Source organism: Arachis hypogaea, chromosome 14 (assembly GCF_003086295.3).
Source record: "Arachis hypogaea cultivar Tifrunner chromosome 14, arahy.Tifrunner.gnm2.J5K5, whole genome shotgun sequence".
Taxonomy (NCBI): Eukaryota; Viridiplantae; Streptophyta; class Magnoliopsida; order Fabales; family Fabaceae; genus Arachis; species Arachis hypogaea.
The window spans coordinates 132,195,188-132,213,383 of NC_092049.1; the positions used below are offsets into that span (position 1 = coordinate 132,195,188).

Genomic DNA, 18,196 nt, shown 5'->3' on the forward strand with positions numbered 1-18,196 from the left:
GAGGAAGAAGATCTAGAGGAGGATCTAGAAGAAGAGTTACTACCATCTGGGAGTGATGTATCTGTGGGCGGATCGCACAAAAGCCTATCGAATGACGATATTTGAGTTTAGTTTGAAGAACGTCAATTGGTATTCTTTTTGCAGCATCCCTTCGTAGTACTTTTTAGTTTAGTCTCTCTTTTTGTTGGTATACAGAGAAAGTAAGAAGGTCTAGAAGTGCTAGGCTAGCGTGGGTAGGGATGGTAACGAATCCCCATGTGGTCCTCGCCCCCATCCTGTTCCCGCGACAAGTAATGGGGACCCCATATTCGTCGGGGACTTGGGTCTTCGCAGATTTTTGTAAAAAATAATAAAAATTAAAAAATTAAAAATTAAACTAAAATAATTAAAATAATTCTCAATTGTTATTGCAAACATAATTTGCATAAGTCTTTTAAGAGTTAAATAGCAATAACCAACAAACATTTGATACCAAACATATTCATAAACAAGAGTGGCTATAGGTTCTTTCGATGGAGTGCTTTTCTCAAAATTGTTACTCAATACATCATAAGAAGACATTCTACAAAATCACAAAACTATAAAACTATAATTACATACAAATAACAATCCACAATAAATCACATAAATCAAATTATAGAGAATAATTGATAGAAAAATCACAAATTACATAAATCAGTATTCACTTTAACTATACAATTGCGTGATAACTAAATTGCTTCATCTTTCTTCTAACCCTGTTTTCTAGTCTTTATTTGTCAATAACAAAATCAATGTTTCTTCACTTACAATTTAAGAAAGTTTACCAGAAAAATATTACTCTCATTTTTAAGCATAAAATAAGTCACAATCCAAAAGCCATAATCTTGTAGTTACAGCACTACAGAAGAGAAAAGGAAAAGGAAGTTTCAATGTGAAATTGATCAACTCAATAACGGCATAATCCTTTCCCCAACAATCTAATTACATACAAAATTAATCGAAAATTTGGTAACATAAATTTATGATTCAAAACTATTTTTGATAAAGAAGAAACACATGCATTATATAAATTACATAAATCACAAAATTCACAGAGAATCGCATATATCATAGAAATCAGAATTAGAAATATAAATTATAATTACCTAACTTACAGAAATTATAACAAATGCTTTTAAATCAAAATAAATAATGAAAATTTCAAAGTTCACAAAACTGACTTATTCGACGAAAGAGCAGTTGACGGTAATGATCAGCAAAGACCAGCAAAGACCGACAAATACGCAAAAAAGCAGAGACTTCGACGCGAAGACCAGCGAAATACAAAGACGCAATGACGAGAAGACACTCCGACGTTCTGACACGAAGACGAAAATAATAGCGAACACTGGAAGACGGCCGATGGCGAGGACTCAAGGACGCACTCCCTACTGCGGTGATGAGGTGACGGTGACGCCGAGAGTCCGTGAGAGGTGTCAGTGAGGGACTGAGGGGGTGAGGGACGGAGGGGGTGGGAGGTGGCAATGGTGAATGGTGAGACCTGCGTGGTTGTGTTTGTGAGAGGAGAGGGTTTGAGGGTTTGAGGATATTTGAATTTTGAGACTGACGGCTAGGGTTAGGTTAACAAGGTCATGTACAGTATATAATAATATGGAGCATTTTAGTCTTTTTACATATATGGGGTATTGGGGTTAAACGGGTCTCAGTCTTTTTACATACGGGTTAAACGGATCTCCACGGAGCAAGGACTTATACCCCTGTTTCCGCCACGTTTATTATACGGAGCTCGTCCCCCGTTTCCGCCGGTACAAAATTGTCTCCATATCTGTCTCCCGACTAGGGGTGTGCATGGGTCGGGTAAAACCGGGTTTGATGTGACCCAGACCCGACCCGAAATATATACAGGGCCTATTTGTTAGACCCGAACCCGACCCTAGACCCGATGAAACCTATACACTTTCGGGCCACGATTATACCGGGTAAAAACCGGGTGAAAACCGGGCCGTTAACATTATATTACCTTGATACCTTCTTGTAAGTTAGCATGTAAAAATATCCAAATTTCTAAGACTCCAACCATTATTTGACATGGTAAAATTCACTTAGAAAAATATAATAAGAACTATCTCTTCTCTAAAATTAAAGTATAACCATAATCAATACTAATATTGCCTAATAACACTAAATATTTAAATCAATACAAATAACACAAGATTATGCATTAGTCTAAAGTCTTATGCATTTAAAACATAAAACATTAACTTATAGTCTTATATATAATGACTAATAACACAAAATATTAAGGTTTACAATACTTAAATTTCACATAATAATAGCCATCATCCATCACTAATAACACAAAATATTAATTGTGTATGATGACCGGGCCACCGGGCCGATTTCGGGTGACTCGAGCTATGGCCCGGACCCGACCCGAAATAATGACCGGGTCTACTTTTAAGACCCATACCCGCCCCTAGACCCGATGAAATCACATCAAATTAGCCCCTAAAGTGTTCGGGACCGGGCCGAGTCTTCGGGCCGGACCGGGCCATGCACACCCCTACTCCCGACAAATAAATTCTCGCGTATACCCGTCCAGCCGGAAAATTTTTGCCATCCCTAAGCATGGGCACCAATTAAGTGGCTTTTTGTATGAGACAGAGTTTGTGGATGTCATATATTCATATATGTATATATTTATCTCATGTGGTGTATATTGACAGGGTCTTTAAACACTATACTGATGTATGAAGATATGTGAATATTTCTGTTCATATTTATGTTTGTGATGTTATTTACTTCTATATACTCGCGATGATAAATCGTTTAACGTTTTCAAAGAAAAATTTACCCGTAAAATAACAACGTATTAACAACAAATCAAGCTTATATAATAAATATTAATTAATAGGTAATAAGATAAATCAGTAGCATCTAATTTTTTGTATAATCAAAATATATTAGGAGTTGGATCGTTACATCTTATATTTTTAACTCTACACAAATGTATTATAATATAATGGGATAACTTTTTTTCAACTCCAAATAAATTTGATCACTTTCCAGATTTACAAAGAATTTTATAAATATCCAATTTCCTCCTAAATATCTTTTTTTCATATAAGATCTGCATCACGTAAGGTAAAATATCTTAAAAAAAGAACTAGAATATCATAAAAGAGATTCATTATCCAACAAAAGAAAAAAAATAACCACCAAAAAATTATTGTCGTACTAAAAACCTCTCTTTAATCCTCTTAGCTGGGTTAACTAGTGTAATTTTCATAATTCAAAGTTTGCATATTCATGATGATGTAATGCTTCATACTTGTCTAGGTGATGTTGAAATTAAACTCACATTATTACTATATAATAATTATGATTACAGACTAACAATTAGATTGTATTTGAAGTGTTTACCCAAATAAACAAACAAAACAAATTGTTGCTAAACTATGTTAGCTCACGGTACAAGACACATGTATGTAGCAAGACAAAGTAGAAACCTTCTTAATAGTATTCTAGTGTAGATGCGGTTTCGGGTTCGCCGACCAGTAGTTGCCACATGCATAAATGATACATCATGATGATGCATGCACTCATGTCATCACTCTTATCAACATGGACCCCACACGCTTCTGTATCTTTTTTTTTTTTTTTCACATTGAGTTAATTTCCAAACTTTTATTTTAGTCATCTTTAACTTATTATTAATTCTTAATATTTAGATTATCAAATTATGAGATAAATCCTTGGTTCAGACTTCAGAGTCTGAGGTTTGAAGTGTAGACTAAAATATTTATTTTTATAAATCTAAAAATTAGAATTCTTAATAAAAAAACTTTTTGATACAAAATGTGTGTTGTCTAATCTAAAGGAATGCGGAATGCCTGGCGCCATCTTATGGTAGTGTACACCGAAGCCACAATGGAACCCCGATCACACACCGTTAATGAGATTAACCGTTAAAGCATTGGTTACCGTTTGATCTGGGACCATAGGATTCGGATGCTGCGTGGGCGTGGGAACCGTTGTGAGATCTGATATCTTTCTCTTTTCGCCCCCGAAAGCGAGATGGTGGGTCCCGCCAAAGCAAGGATGTCACGTGATTACCACGTTTTCTGACTTGTGCGGCCAAACTTCGTACATGTCAATGGAGATAATATTTAAGAATAAATGCTCAAATTAATTTTTAAAAAATTATATATTTTTTAAATTAATTTTAAAATTTTTTTTAATTAAATTTATCTTTTAAAATTTTTAAATTAGTTATTTTAGTTTTTTTGTTATTTTTATTGTTAATAATGTCAAAATTTGTTAATGTGGTATGTTAAATAATATCATAATATATATCTAATAATCATAATTGACTATTAACATGATTAATTTATGAAATTAGATCAAATCAATCTCAAATTGAAGAATTCTATACCTCAAGTTATTTTCTTAATTAGATTTTGATTTGATCAAATTTCATAAATTTATTATGTTAATAGCCAATTGAGACCCTTAAGACTGTGGTGTGGTGTCACTTAAGTTGTTACATTAGCAAATTTTGACATCTGGCAGAAGGACTAACATGATTAATTTAAAATTTTTAAATAACGAATTTGATTTAAAAATATTTCAAGGACTAATTTAAAAAATGAGTGATCTTTTAAGGACTAATTTGACCATTTATTCTAATATTTAATTTAGTCCATAAATTTGCTTGCAAATTTTAATTTAAATTTTAAAATTTTAATTGTTTATATTTAGTTTTTAAAATTTATGAATATAACTTATATTAGTTCCTAAAATAATTTTTGACACACAAATATTAACGAAATGGTAGTGTAGATTGTTAGATGTCACACCGAATTCTGTAAAATAAATAATGTCATTTTGATTTTGACATTCAATTAACTCCAAAATAATATTGAAAGTGATGTATATTTTTTAAAATTTTTTTCTCTCAAAACAAGTGATATAACGAAATTTTTTAGGTTATTTTAACGTTAAAACTAAAACTACATCATGTTACTGGTTTTAACATAATATCTAATTGTCCATATTAACATTCTATTAATATTTATGTGCTAAAAATTATTTCAAAGTCTAATATAAATCATAATTATAAAATTTAAAAATTAAATAAAAGTTATTGAAACTTCAGAAATTAAATTAAATATTATTTTTAATAAAATAAAAATTTATATACAATTATGATTATTAGAATTAATTAAATGTGAGTCTTCACCACATATGCAATTCTTGGTTAATTATTTTTTTTTCAAATTTTATTACTAAGTGCAGTATATTTTGTTGCACAGAGACTAGGATATGGCTAGATAGATGAGTTATACAAATCTGGTTTAGTCAAATTCCAAGTTCGTATAACTACTATGCATTTCCATATAAAAATGTTTTGCATATAAATAATTAGATTTATTTATTTTTTAAAAATAGAAAAATAAAAGGTAGCAGCGTTATGAAAAAAAACTTTAATTTATTCGGTTCTCATTTATTATTGTCAAATTATGATGACATAATTAAGATTAGATTTACTGTTACTAATCTTTTATATCACTACCTAATTTTATGGTTTTTTTTCTCTCAAATAATAGCTAATCGACCATATGTTGTTACGTGCTTTTTATATTTATAAATATACTACTAAGCACATGTGAAACGCATAAATTAGTTAATAATGTGAACATATTAAGATTCTATTACTAAAAATCTAAAATAACATCATATATTTTCATTTTGGTAATTTTATCATTCAATTTTTTTATACAATTCCAATAATTAAAATATACTTTATTAAACTATTTTTTTAGTCAAATTATCCAAACTTAATAATTGTCCTCACCAGCAGTGAAAATAAAAGAAATTGAAAATGGGAGGAAAAAAGGGAGAGAAAGAAATTGAAAGGAAAATAGTTTTTTTTTTTTTTTTTGAGGAGAGAAATAAGAGAGGAAAAAAAATGAAAAAAATATTTTTTTTCCTCCAATAATGAAAAAAAAATGAAAAGAAATTAATTCTCTCTCTACTTCCAATATTACCTATTTACTTTATTCAATATATTTTATAATATAAAGATAAAATTGTCTTTTTACAACATTTCTTTTTTTCTTATTTTTTTTCATCCAAACACATCTAAAAAAAATAAAAATTCACTCAATTTCTTTTCTTTCTTTTTTTTCTTTTCTATTTTTTTACTCTCTATTTCTTTCCTTCCAATCAAACATAATCTTACAGTTTAACTTGTATTCCGTGTAATCTGATTTGATCCATCACAAAATTAGTTCAAGCTGATTTAAAAATAAAAAGTATAAATTTATTTATAAATTATACCCAAATTCACAAAATTAGTTTAACTGACCTATCAAGTTTGTTTGAATCTACTAAAATATAAATAAGTATATAAATAATTTTTTATTATAAATATTTTACATGTTTTAAATGCTATGAATTTTCATATATAATGTTGTAAATATTAAATTTGGTATATTGCATATAAATATCTTTTTTTAAATAAAGAACTGCTCTTAAAAAAAATATTTTTTAAAAATAAGCATTTTTAACAAACTTCAAACTAAGATAAATTTAATAGATTTAATACTTGAAAAAATGATCAATTAACTACATCACATACTTAATTTGTTAAAAATAAAGTTTGACCTCTCCTGATTTATATCATTTCTAATTCTCTTTTAATCAATTATATAAAAAGTAATTATAAAAATAACTATTAAAATAAGCTTAATCTAATTTTTTTCCCCAAACATGCATTACTTATCATTCAAATAAATAAATATTTGACTTCTTAAATAGTTTCCATAAAAGTAATTAAAAATACAAGAAATATGTTGAAAAATAAAATTCTTGTTTGCACATTTGGAAGAATTTTTAAAAAATAAAAAATTCAAAAGATGTTCACTTTTCCCAAATCACAATCTCCATTTTCCACCACCACAAAAACAGCCTCGTATGGTGTAATACAAATCCATCCAGCACCAACCATACATGGCATTAATTAAATTATTATTTATAATTATTTTATGCATCTTTTTCTGTCGGCATTACTCCTCAAAGAGCTAACCCCCTCATAAAGTGCGTGTGGACTTTTTCTCACTCTCCATAAAATCTGTACCCCTTTGACATTTTCATAAGTCAACCCCGCCAAATCACCAAACACTCTCTTCCAATGTCGTGTGAACATCACAAGGGTAACAGAACAAAAATAAAATAAAGAAAACAAGCCCCACAAACAAAACAAAGCGATAAGCATAGAGATGCCAAAAATGCCAACCACTATCACAAAATTATTATAAAAAAGCCACTTTACTTTTTTTTCTTTCTTAGCATAATATGTTAAGAGGTTTTTATACAAGAGAATATGACTCTCATTTTATCATTAAAAGCGTTAATCTTATTCTATAATATTTAAGACACAAAAAATTTTACAATAATAATTTAGTATATTATCTTTAAAATGTTTCTCCTGTCCCCTCTCATTAAAGACAAAAGAAGGTTTTTTCCCATATTAAATCATTTATAATATTAAAGTTGTTATCTAATTATTTCATTTTTCTTTTGGTGTAAAATTTGAGAATTTTGTATTAAAAAATATGTTACAAAAAGCAATCATATAAATTTTTAAATAATTCAAGAATATAATTAACAATATATAAAAAAATTCAATCATCAAATTAATTATTATATAAAATATATATCTATATAAAAAATATAATAACTAATTTTTTATACATAAATAATATTTTATATAATTAAACAAATAAAATCTATTATTTCTTAATTAAATGTTGATAAATATTAAGATAAATTTTAATTTTTTTAATCAATTAAAATTGGTCAAATAATGACATTATTCTTCTATTTAAATAAATATTAAATTTAAATTTTGTTTTATGTATATAATGATTTAGAGGAATGTTAAGAGATCAGCAATTTTTGTGATTTATAATCATTAAATAATTATCAATGATAATTTTAATAGTGTGAGATTGATATAAAATTTTATTTAATGACTCATTTTTTTTGTTGATTATATATTTATCAGAATTCGAAAAAATTACTAATTTCTAGACTTTTTAACTAACGAGAGATACTTAAATAAAGTTTAGATCGTGCGTTGAAGATCAAAATTTTAATTAAAAATTTATCATTGATAAATAAATTGTTGGATATATAAGGCGAGACATTGTTAAACTAGATTAAATAATATTAAATGATGTAATTAGATAAAGACGACTTTGCATATTTTGATTTTCTCTCTCTGTTTCTATATATACATGTCAATTCCACTGAGCTGCATCTTATCATCTCTCTTAGCCAAAAGTCAGCGCCTTCTTTTGTCTCTCTCTTCTCTCTCTCTCTCTCTCTCTCTCTGAAGAAAAGAGAAAAAAAAAGTTTTTGCAGCAAACAGAGAGAAGCACGCAGAAGAGACAGCATCTTCAGAAATTGCAGACGCCTTTGTCTCTCTCAAATGGAGATGGAGCTTGATTGGGATCTCCATGCGGTGGTTCGAGGCTGCTCCACCCTCACCTCTTCATCTTCATCTTCTTCTTCATCTTCTTCCTCATCCTCTTCTGGTTTCGGTTACTTTCACTCTCAAGCTTCTCCTTCTTCTGTCCTTGACACTGAAGACCAACAACAACAACAACAAGGAATTACCAACAATGTTATGTCCTTTTCTGCTGCTTCATATTCATACCCCTTTGGACCAAGGACCGCCATTGAAGAGTTGCATGAGCTTTGCAAGCCTTTCTTTACAAAATCACTCCCTCAACAACAACAACAACAACAACAATCATTGCAAGCCTCTTCTCCTTTGTCTTCATTCTCTGTAGCACCACCACCACCACCACCACCACCAAAACCTGTTCATGCACAAGAGAAGCAACAGAGAAGCAACACCAACAAGCATCCTCACCCTGGTGGTGATTCTGTCAACACCCCAAGATCTAAAAGAAGGTAAAAAATTGAGCTTGGGTCTTATCATTTTGTCCCACAAAAGAAAAATTTGATCTTGAATTGACCCATGTTAGAAAAATCTTGTCTTTATTTTTTCCTTTGGTCTGAAAATGCATGTCTTTTGTTCTTCACAGGAAGAACCAGCTCAAGAGAGTTTGTCAGGTACCAGTTGAGAATCTCTCATCAGACATATGGGCATGGAGGAAATATGGACAGAAACCCATAAAGGGGTCACCATATCCAAGGTATGAGAGGCACCCTTCTAGGTTTTTTTCACTTGCAATTTTCTTAAAGAACTAATTAAGGGTATGCTTTGGTTCATGGTTTGTTAATTGTGGTTAGATGTATAGAAAAAAGTTGACTTGTTTTTCTTCCGATTATGCTTAAACTATGATTTGATCTTGCAATTGAAAGTTTGAAACTTTCACCTTTCAAGCATATTTCTGTAAGAACTAATTAAGAGTGTGTTTTGTTTTTTGGTTTGGTAATTATGGTTAGATTCATAAGAAAAGTAGCCTTTTTTACACTCCAATTATGCTCAAATTATGATCTTGTAAACTAAAGATTATGCTGAGAATTATTGCATGCAACTTTACCAAATGATATTAAGATGAATTGAAAGTTTGAAACTTGTACCTTTTTATACCATAAGTTTGAGCATCTAAAATGAAATCCAAATATTATGACCTTCAAATTCTTCAAATTAAAGTGTTAAGGCCTAATAGAATTTCCGTTTGTTCTGTGATTTTGCAGGGGATACTATAGATGTAGCAGCTCAAAGGGATGTTTGGCAAGGAAACAAGTTGAAAGGAACAGAACGGATCCAACAATGTTCATAGTAACCTACACAGCAGAACACAACCACCCTGCTCCAACTCACAGGAACTCCCTTGCCGGATCGACGCGCCAAAAGCCGTTGACACCTCAGGCAGCTGCGGCCACCACCACCAACGGTGGAGAATCCGATGAGAAGGCCTTGACACCAACGAAATCGGCTTCGCCTGATATCTCAGTTGCGGAAGAAGAGGCTTTACCACAACATTGTGAAAAGTCATCAGTGAGCAGAGAAGAGAAGGAAGAGGATTTGGCTGATGATGATGATGATGAGTTTGGTTTATCTGATATGGTGATACCTGATGATTTCTTTGATAGTTTTGATGAACTGAAAGAGATCACTGGTATTGATGATGATGGAATTAGAGGAGATAATTTCTTTGTTGATCCCTTTTCAGCCATTGCTATGCCTTCTTGGGTTGCCAATAGTGCTGCCACTGCTGCTGGTGGTAGCTGATTCATTTGGCCAAAAGTTTTAAACAATTGATGATTAATGTTGCATTGTTGTTTATGTGATTTTGAGGAATCATAGAAGATTGCAATTGATGCAAATGTGGTCGATATCGCAACAACAATACCGAAGGTTTTATATTGCGATTGCATTTCTGCGATTTTGAACAACAGTAAAAGTTGTCCAAAATCGCAAAAAATATGCAGTCGCAATACGAAATGGCTGAGGGCATGAGGAAATTAGAAACTCTATCACAATTCACAAGTGACCATTGTTTTCATGCTTTTTCATTTGTAGAGAATAGGAAATGGAACATTTTGGAGGAATCTTTAGTTCTTTACTAACAATGCCTTGTGAAGGAAACTTTAGGTGTAGTAGTAACCAAGTTAGGTTTAAGCATGTTTATATAATTTTGTTAATCTTGTTAAAAAAATTAATGATTATTTAGGGATTCATAGTTTGCATACCTAGCACTCTCATTGTAAAATCAATTTACTTTTCAAACAACTTGTGTAATTGCATGCATGGCCCATGTGTTTGCTTTTGAGTTCATTGGATTCAACAATAGTTGTGATAAATTAGCAAAGCACTTTGCATTGACTTTTTTTACATTGTCAATGATGATTTAATATGAATATCATTATTATATTATGTGTGTGAATGTGACATATGGGTTACATGGTGGTTGCTTGTTGGTATTTATTCTACTAATTATCCTGTGTGAGACCACCAATAATAACGGTGGAGTCTCTTACTTTTGGGTACACAAACACAAAGATTGATGTAATCAAGGAATTAGATTCCATGAAGCATATGCTCTTTTATTTATAAATTGGTAAGAAGCATAGTATTTCACGTTAGCTTGAAGTTAACATGTTAACTCACACTAATTACTTTATGCCATATGCTTGGCTCAAATCAAACAAACAAACAAATAGAAGTGAATCCCATTATGTATATAGTGGAAATAGTCAATTTGCCATACATGTGTCTACATTCATATTGGAACTTTGGAAGGGGAAAAGAAAAGTCAAAAGATGTCTAGAGAAGTGCATATAGCGTGTTATCCTTCCCACTATGATAATAAATTACCTTATTTATCTTAAAAAGAGTCTTGCTAATGTGTTTTAAAAACATATTTCAAGTATATAGTAAAAGAAAATTCACTCAAACTCATTAAAAAGATTTTTTTTATATGTTTTTAATGTATTGAATGTATAATTTTTTTTTAAATTATACTTATATTCTTATAATATTTCTTTTAAGACACAAGTTAACTAAGGGCTGGTTTAGTAAAATTTTAACTTTTTAAAAGTAGTTTATCAAAAGTATTTTTTAAAAGATAATTTTTTAAAAGTTATAATATTTATGTTTGGTAAATCAAATTGAAAATGAAGGTCTAGTAGTTAGCTCATTAGTTTGTTTAAGCAATGTTAGAGATTCGAATCTCGTCTTGTGCATGTAACAACCTGTTGGCCAGCCGCAAATCCTTAAATAGAGCTTCAGTCCTTGGTCTGTCAAGTTGGGAGATACCGTGAAAAACAAAAAAAATGAAAATGACTTACAATAAAAGGAGTTACTCAAATGAAGATGTCAAAAACATCTTTTTATGAAGATACTTTGTATAAAAGTGTGATTATTTATTTGATCATATTTTAAATAAAAACAACACTTTTATAACATATCAAAATCGAACCCTGCAATTCGTCATCCAATAGTCAAATTATTGGAGTATCTACCTTCAATAAATATAAGTAACATTAATTGTATTTGTATTTGGTAAAACAATTTTTAAAATTTAAAAACACCATAATAAGTGTAAATATAAGAAAAAATTTTGACATTTAATAATATATGAGATTATACAAAAATTCTAATTTTAATAAATATAAATTAACTTTAAAAAATAGATTTGGATCCTCTAAATTTTAGATTTTACTTTAGAGGATAAAGTGTGATCTCTTACCATTTATTTCATAGATGGGACCAAGAAAAAACATGAGAGAGAAAACATTCAAAAATGAGAGATCATACTTTACCATATCAAGTAAAAATTCAAAATTTAGAGAATCCAAATTTTAAAAAAAATACTTCTTTAAATACTTTTTAAATCATCTCTAACTTTTAAAAAATATAAACACAAGCACATAACTTTTTTTTATTTATGAAATACAAAATAAGGTCACAAATATATCTCGAAAAAAATTTAATAAACCAGGCCTAAATCCATCTTAAAATTACATAATATTCCACATGCATACATCTCTTAGTTTGTTATGTAATTATATACTAATCTTCTTAAAAGATAGGTTGATATTATTTTTTTAAAAGATGTTGTAATACAAATCTATTGAGTGTAACAATACAAAAAAAACGGAAAAAGTTTAGCATATATTTTTATTATTATAAAATAATTGTGTAATATCACTTAATTTTATGAGAAATCAGTATAATTTTTTTTTAAAAAATAGAAAAAGGTTCATTTTATAGAATTGGAAGCAAAGGGATTTGACTTATGAGTTAGTCGAATTTGATGATGTAGTTAAAGCAAGAATGTTTTAGTATGACCAAAAAAAAAAACAGCAAGAATGTTTTAGGAGCCTTGTTAAGGGAAAAAAGGTGATTTAAGACGCTAAAATCTCTCTTAAAGAAAACCTTTTGCGAATTTTTATTATATACTTACTAGCGGCTCAACATGCACGAGTTCAGCCGCTTTTCTATTATTTTGAAGAATTTAATTTTATTCTTAAAATATATTATTCGTTCTTTAAATTTATTAGATTATATTTGTTAAATTTTAAGTTTAACGTGATCTTATTTATATCATATTTTAGTGTTGATATTAATATATCATTTATTCTTTAAATTTGTCAAATAAATACTTTTTTCATCATTTTAAAATTAACATAACCTTATTTGTTTTATATTCTGTTGAGGGTAAAACTACTATAGAAAACCTTTAAAATGCTAAATTATAAAATCACACAATAAAAATATATGTATATTATCAGAAAAAGATATAGTTCCAGAAATAACGACAAAAATATTATCCTAATTTAAAAAGAGTATATATTTATAAATATCTATAAACCCAAATGCATGTTAGTTATTTACAAAAGATTAATTTTTTTTAAATATCATGGATATTTATGTTTGTCTTCTTCTTTTTTAAGTGGTAGGCCAAAATATGATTCTGAATCTGAAGAGACATGCATTTTCCTACAAATAATGGAAGGATAGAAGAAATGAATATGCTTATTTTTTTCGTTTTAAAATATCAAACTATAATAGTATTACTGAAAAAATAGGAGAATACAAAGATTGTGTACCTAGAAAAAATCCGTCTTAATTCATTATACATCTCCTTGTCAATAACTTCTTGCATCTTGAAAAACTGTCAGATTTTGTTTATCATAAAAATAACCGTATAAAACGCTTCAGGTTTATTCAATTAAATTGATTGCTTATTATAGAGAAGAATTTAATTAAAACCTGTAGAATTGTGACATCTTGTTTTGCATTGAACTTTCTGAAAGGACAAAAGAAATGACATTAATCCTTGTTTATCATTGACAAAATGTAAATTAAATGAAATTACATCTTTTTTTGTTAGGAATTTTTTTTAATAATAATTACCTGCAATGATATTGTTTTGGTTCGAAATGAGTTAGTTGTGTTCTTCTAAGTTCATGGCTGAAAAAAAAGAGTTAAAGTTTTAACATAGTTGGTATATAGGACGAAATAGACGGAAATATTTATTATGTAACAAAAGTTTATTGCATTACCTTTTATTTTTTTGTTCCAATATTTCTCTTTTTACCCTCTTCCATAGTTGAGTTTTGTCTGCTTTAACTGTACCTCCCCAACCAATAGAATAAATTTTGATTGGATGAACCTGTGTCAATTGCACGTTTGATCAGTAACACTAAAACAAAAATATGTATCATCGGTGTAGTTGTCACTGTCATTAATTATGTAATCCTTACTTTATTTCGGTACCTATATTTTTAAAGAGCAATATATAAAATAAGCATAATTAAACTCATAAGAGAAGAATTAGTTATCATAATATTATATTAGTTAATTTTGATTGCAAGAAATAAAATATCGATAACTTTAATTATTTTAGAATTGATCTAGATTTCTTTATTATAATATAAATAGTTTGTTCTATGCTTCTATTATATTTTTTTATAGTACTTTTTCTCAAAGGTTTGAATTTCGTCCATTAATGCGTGAGATATTTTAACTTATTTTGTTAATTTATTACCTTAAATTGATGATATGATGAGTATTTCATCAATTAAGACAATTAAGAATACAAAGATATGATTAAAGAATATTTAATTTGTTATATTGTAATGTATTCTTGTTTTTTTGTGTTTATGTTGATAATAAAATGAATTATTCTTTATAAAATAAAAGGAACTAATCTTTATTTATGTAGGGCTATTTTTATCACAGAAAATAAAAAATAATAACTCTTGTAATTTTTTAACCATTATGTATAGTTTATTATATATTAGTATATATTTGATTAATGAGTACACTTTTATATGAAATTTTTATTAAAAAAAAATATTGGACATAAAAAATATGTAAATCATGTGTTGTAGATTTAATTATTCCAATGACTTTAGTTAATAATGATTTATGTTTCTTTATAATTTAAATACTATTGTCCATTGGAATAACTATTAATAAAACAATTATATTTTATATACTATCAGTCATTGTCCTATAATAATATATTGATCACTTATATACTATTGTATTATAGACTATTATGTATGAAACATACTAATAAAAAATAATAAATTACTAATATTTTGTTCACGTAATTTTATTTATATATTATTATTATGATTATAGTATAACGTTATTTATATTAATTATTTATATTTAATAATTTTTAAAAAATATCATGAAAAATTAAAGATAAAAATATAATTAATAAATTTAATTTTAAAATATTATGTATCTGGAGGACGTAGTGTCAGTTTTCTTTATTATAAGTGGTTTAATTTTTAAATTCTGTTAAACCCATTTTTTAATAAAAAAGAAGCAGAATCAAAGGAATTGGATACTAAAAAAAGAATTGGATACTAAATCTGTGCATCTCGATTATATGTTGGTATTTATTGATGACATAATTTTATTATTATTATTATTATTATTATTATTATTATTATTATTATTATTATTATTATTATTATAACGTTATCTATATTAATTATTGAAATTTTAATAAATTTTAAAAAATATCATAAAAATTTAAAGATAAAAATATAATTAATAAATTTAATTTCAGAATGTCATTTATCCTAAGTACGTAGTATGTGTTTCCTTTATTAGAAGTGGTTCAATTTTTAAATTTTGTTCGTAGGTAAGTTCATTTTTTAATAAAAAAAAGATAAAAAAAATAAATGAGAACATGTATTCACCCATTATATATTGGTATAGATAGATAGCTTTTGTTATTTTAAATAGCTGTTATATTTGTACGTAAGTGAGATATATCCTAATTTTATTTTTGATTTTTTAGAATTATATATCATTACCAATTGAGAATACAAAAAGTTAAAAAAAATTAAATATAAGTGTTGTTAAGAATTTTAATGTTGCATTGATTTATTAATTTAATATATAAATTTTATTTTTTATTATAAAATTATTATCAAAAACTTTAATATAAAAATACTTTTTGTCGTTAATCTTACATGACATCATTTTTTTTATTTTTTTAATACAAATATATAAAAATTATATATTACGTTATATATTATATATTGGACGACGGGAATGAAATATATTAAAGAAATATTATTATTAGTTACTGACCATTAATTTCTGAAAAAAAAATTTTATAGATGAATGATGTCTAAAAAATTTGGAATGTTAACTTTTAACTTCATATACGATTAATATATTGTTTGATTAAGAAAGATACTGCTTGGATGGTAAACCATGTATAGTAATATTAATTTAATTAATTTTGTTACAAAATATTAATGATAAAATAGTAACCAATTATGTTATTTTTATTTCTGTACCTGTGGCAGTTCTATTGCCATGCGCTTCCATTCCTGCATTTTTAAAAAGTAAAATATAATTATTAAGAACGAATTCAATTTATAACAAAGAAATTTAAATGATGTTATCGTGTTACCCGTAACAGATTGATGATAAGTGGTAGCTCTAGCCATTTGTCTAATTGTAGTCAATCTGGCTATCCCTATATTTGTAGTTAATCGGGCACCTCCACCAGTGTTTGGCATTGAAGTTGTATCAGTTGACATGGCAACTTAGTTTTCCTTGTCGAATCATCTCCCGATAACTTGCACGTCTTCTAGCCAGGTATTGTTGTCTCTGTTCTTCGGTCATGTTCTGTCTTCTTTGCCTAGCATAATCTGTCCAACTGGGTCGACGTTGACGTGGCTGTGGATTTCGTGAAGTTTCCATTTTTATTTGTCAGAAAAATAGGAATAATATGCAGAGGAAAAACGTTTGTGAGAGCACGATTGAAAGGGAAAGAGTCTCTTAAGAGTTGAAAGTGAATTAGTTTTTAAAGCGAGTACGTAGTAGTAGCAGTTTTTTATAGTTTTAAAATATATCGTGGGTTGATGGGAATCAGTTTGACATTCTATCGTGGAGTAAATTCTTTCCTTGATAAAAAATAAGAAATATGGAGAACGTAGTAAGAGTTTTTTTATATATTGAATCGTGTCTAAATAAAAAAATAAGCAGGGATAAAATAGTAAGAAAAAATTGTGTACCAAATTTTTTTATTCCCATTATACGTTGGTATAGTCCATTTTATATATTGTATCAATGAGTACACTTTTATTTGTAATTTTTGTTTAAAAAATAAATGTTAGACATAGAAAATATGTAAATCATGTGTTGTAGATTTAATTATTTCGATACTTTAAATACTATTGTCCCAGTGAAATAACTATTAATAAAATAAATATATTTTATTAATTATCAGTTATTGAACTATAATGATATATATTGATCACTTATATACTATTGTATTATGGACTATTATGTATAAAAAGTACTTATTAAAAAATTGTAAATAAAAAATCATAAATAATTAATTTTTTGTTGACGTAATTTATTTATTTATATTATTATTATGATTGTAGTATAATGTTATTTATATTAATTATTTATTTTTTAATAATTTTTAATAATTTTAATAATAATTTAATATAATTTAATTTTAAAATTTTATGTCTTTTGAGTACGTGGTGTCAGTTTCATCTATTAGAAATAGTTCAGTTTGACAGGTTTGTCATGAGTCAACTCATTTTGGTTTAAAAAAGAAACAGGGGCAAAATAGGAAGAAAGATTTGAATACTAAACTTTCATATCCCCATTATATATTGGTATAGATGATTGTAGTATAATGTTATTTATATTAATTATTTATTTTTTAATAATTTTTAATAATTTTCATGAATAATTATTATAGATAAAAATACATTTAATAAATTTAATTTCAAAATTTTATGTCTTTTGAGTATGTGGTGTCAGTTTCATCTATTAGAAATAGTTCAGTTTGACAGGTTTGTCATGAGTCAAATCATTTTGGTTTAAAAAAGAAACAGGGACAAAATAGGAAGAAAAATTTAGATACCAAACTTCCATATCCCATTATATATTGGTATAGATATACCAGAAACTTTAACGTGGTTAAAACAGAATTGAAATAGTATAAATTCGTTTATTTTTATAACCATAATATAAAACCAGAATAATATAGTTACCTTCTAGAAATCAATATGGAATTCCATTTCACTAGATAATCCAACATTGCAACCACGTGGGTATGGCAGCTATCAAATAGTCCTTTAATAAGATATTAAAAGTTCGATTTTATTTTGAATTAAAAAAATTTTACGGTCAGTTTTATGATAAATACAAATAATAAAAATA

The 18,196-nt window shown here is 27.5% G+C and overlaps 1 protein-coding gene across 1 annotated transcript; it reads left to right on the forward strand.

The window, feature by feature from the left end:
• The first annotated feature begins 8,213 nt into the window (after positions 1 to 8,213).
• On the forward strand, positions 8,214 to 10,900 carry LOC112744204 (WRKY transcription factor 22). Its single transcript, XM_025793750.3, has 3 exons — positions 8,214 to 8,967; positions 9,102 to 9,212; positions 9,721 to 10,900. Exons 1-3 carry the CDS (start codon positions 8,480 to 8,482, stop codon positions 10,256 to 10,258), a joined length of 1,137 nt encoding a protein of 378 aa, XP_025649535.1. The 5' UTR covers positions 8,214 to 8,479; the 3' UTR covers positions 10,259 to 10,900.
• Positions 10,901 to 18,196: the final 7,296 nt, after the last annotated feature.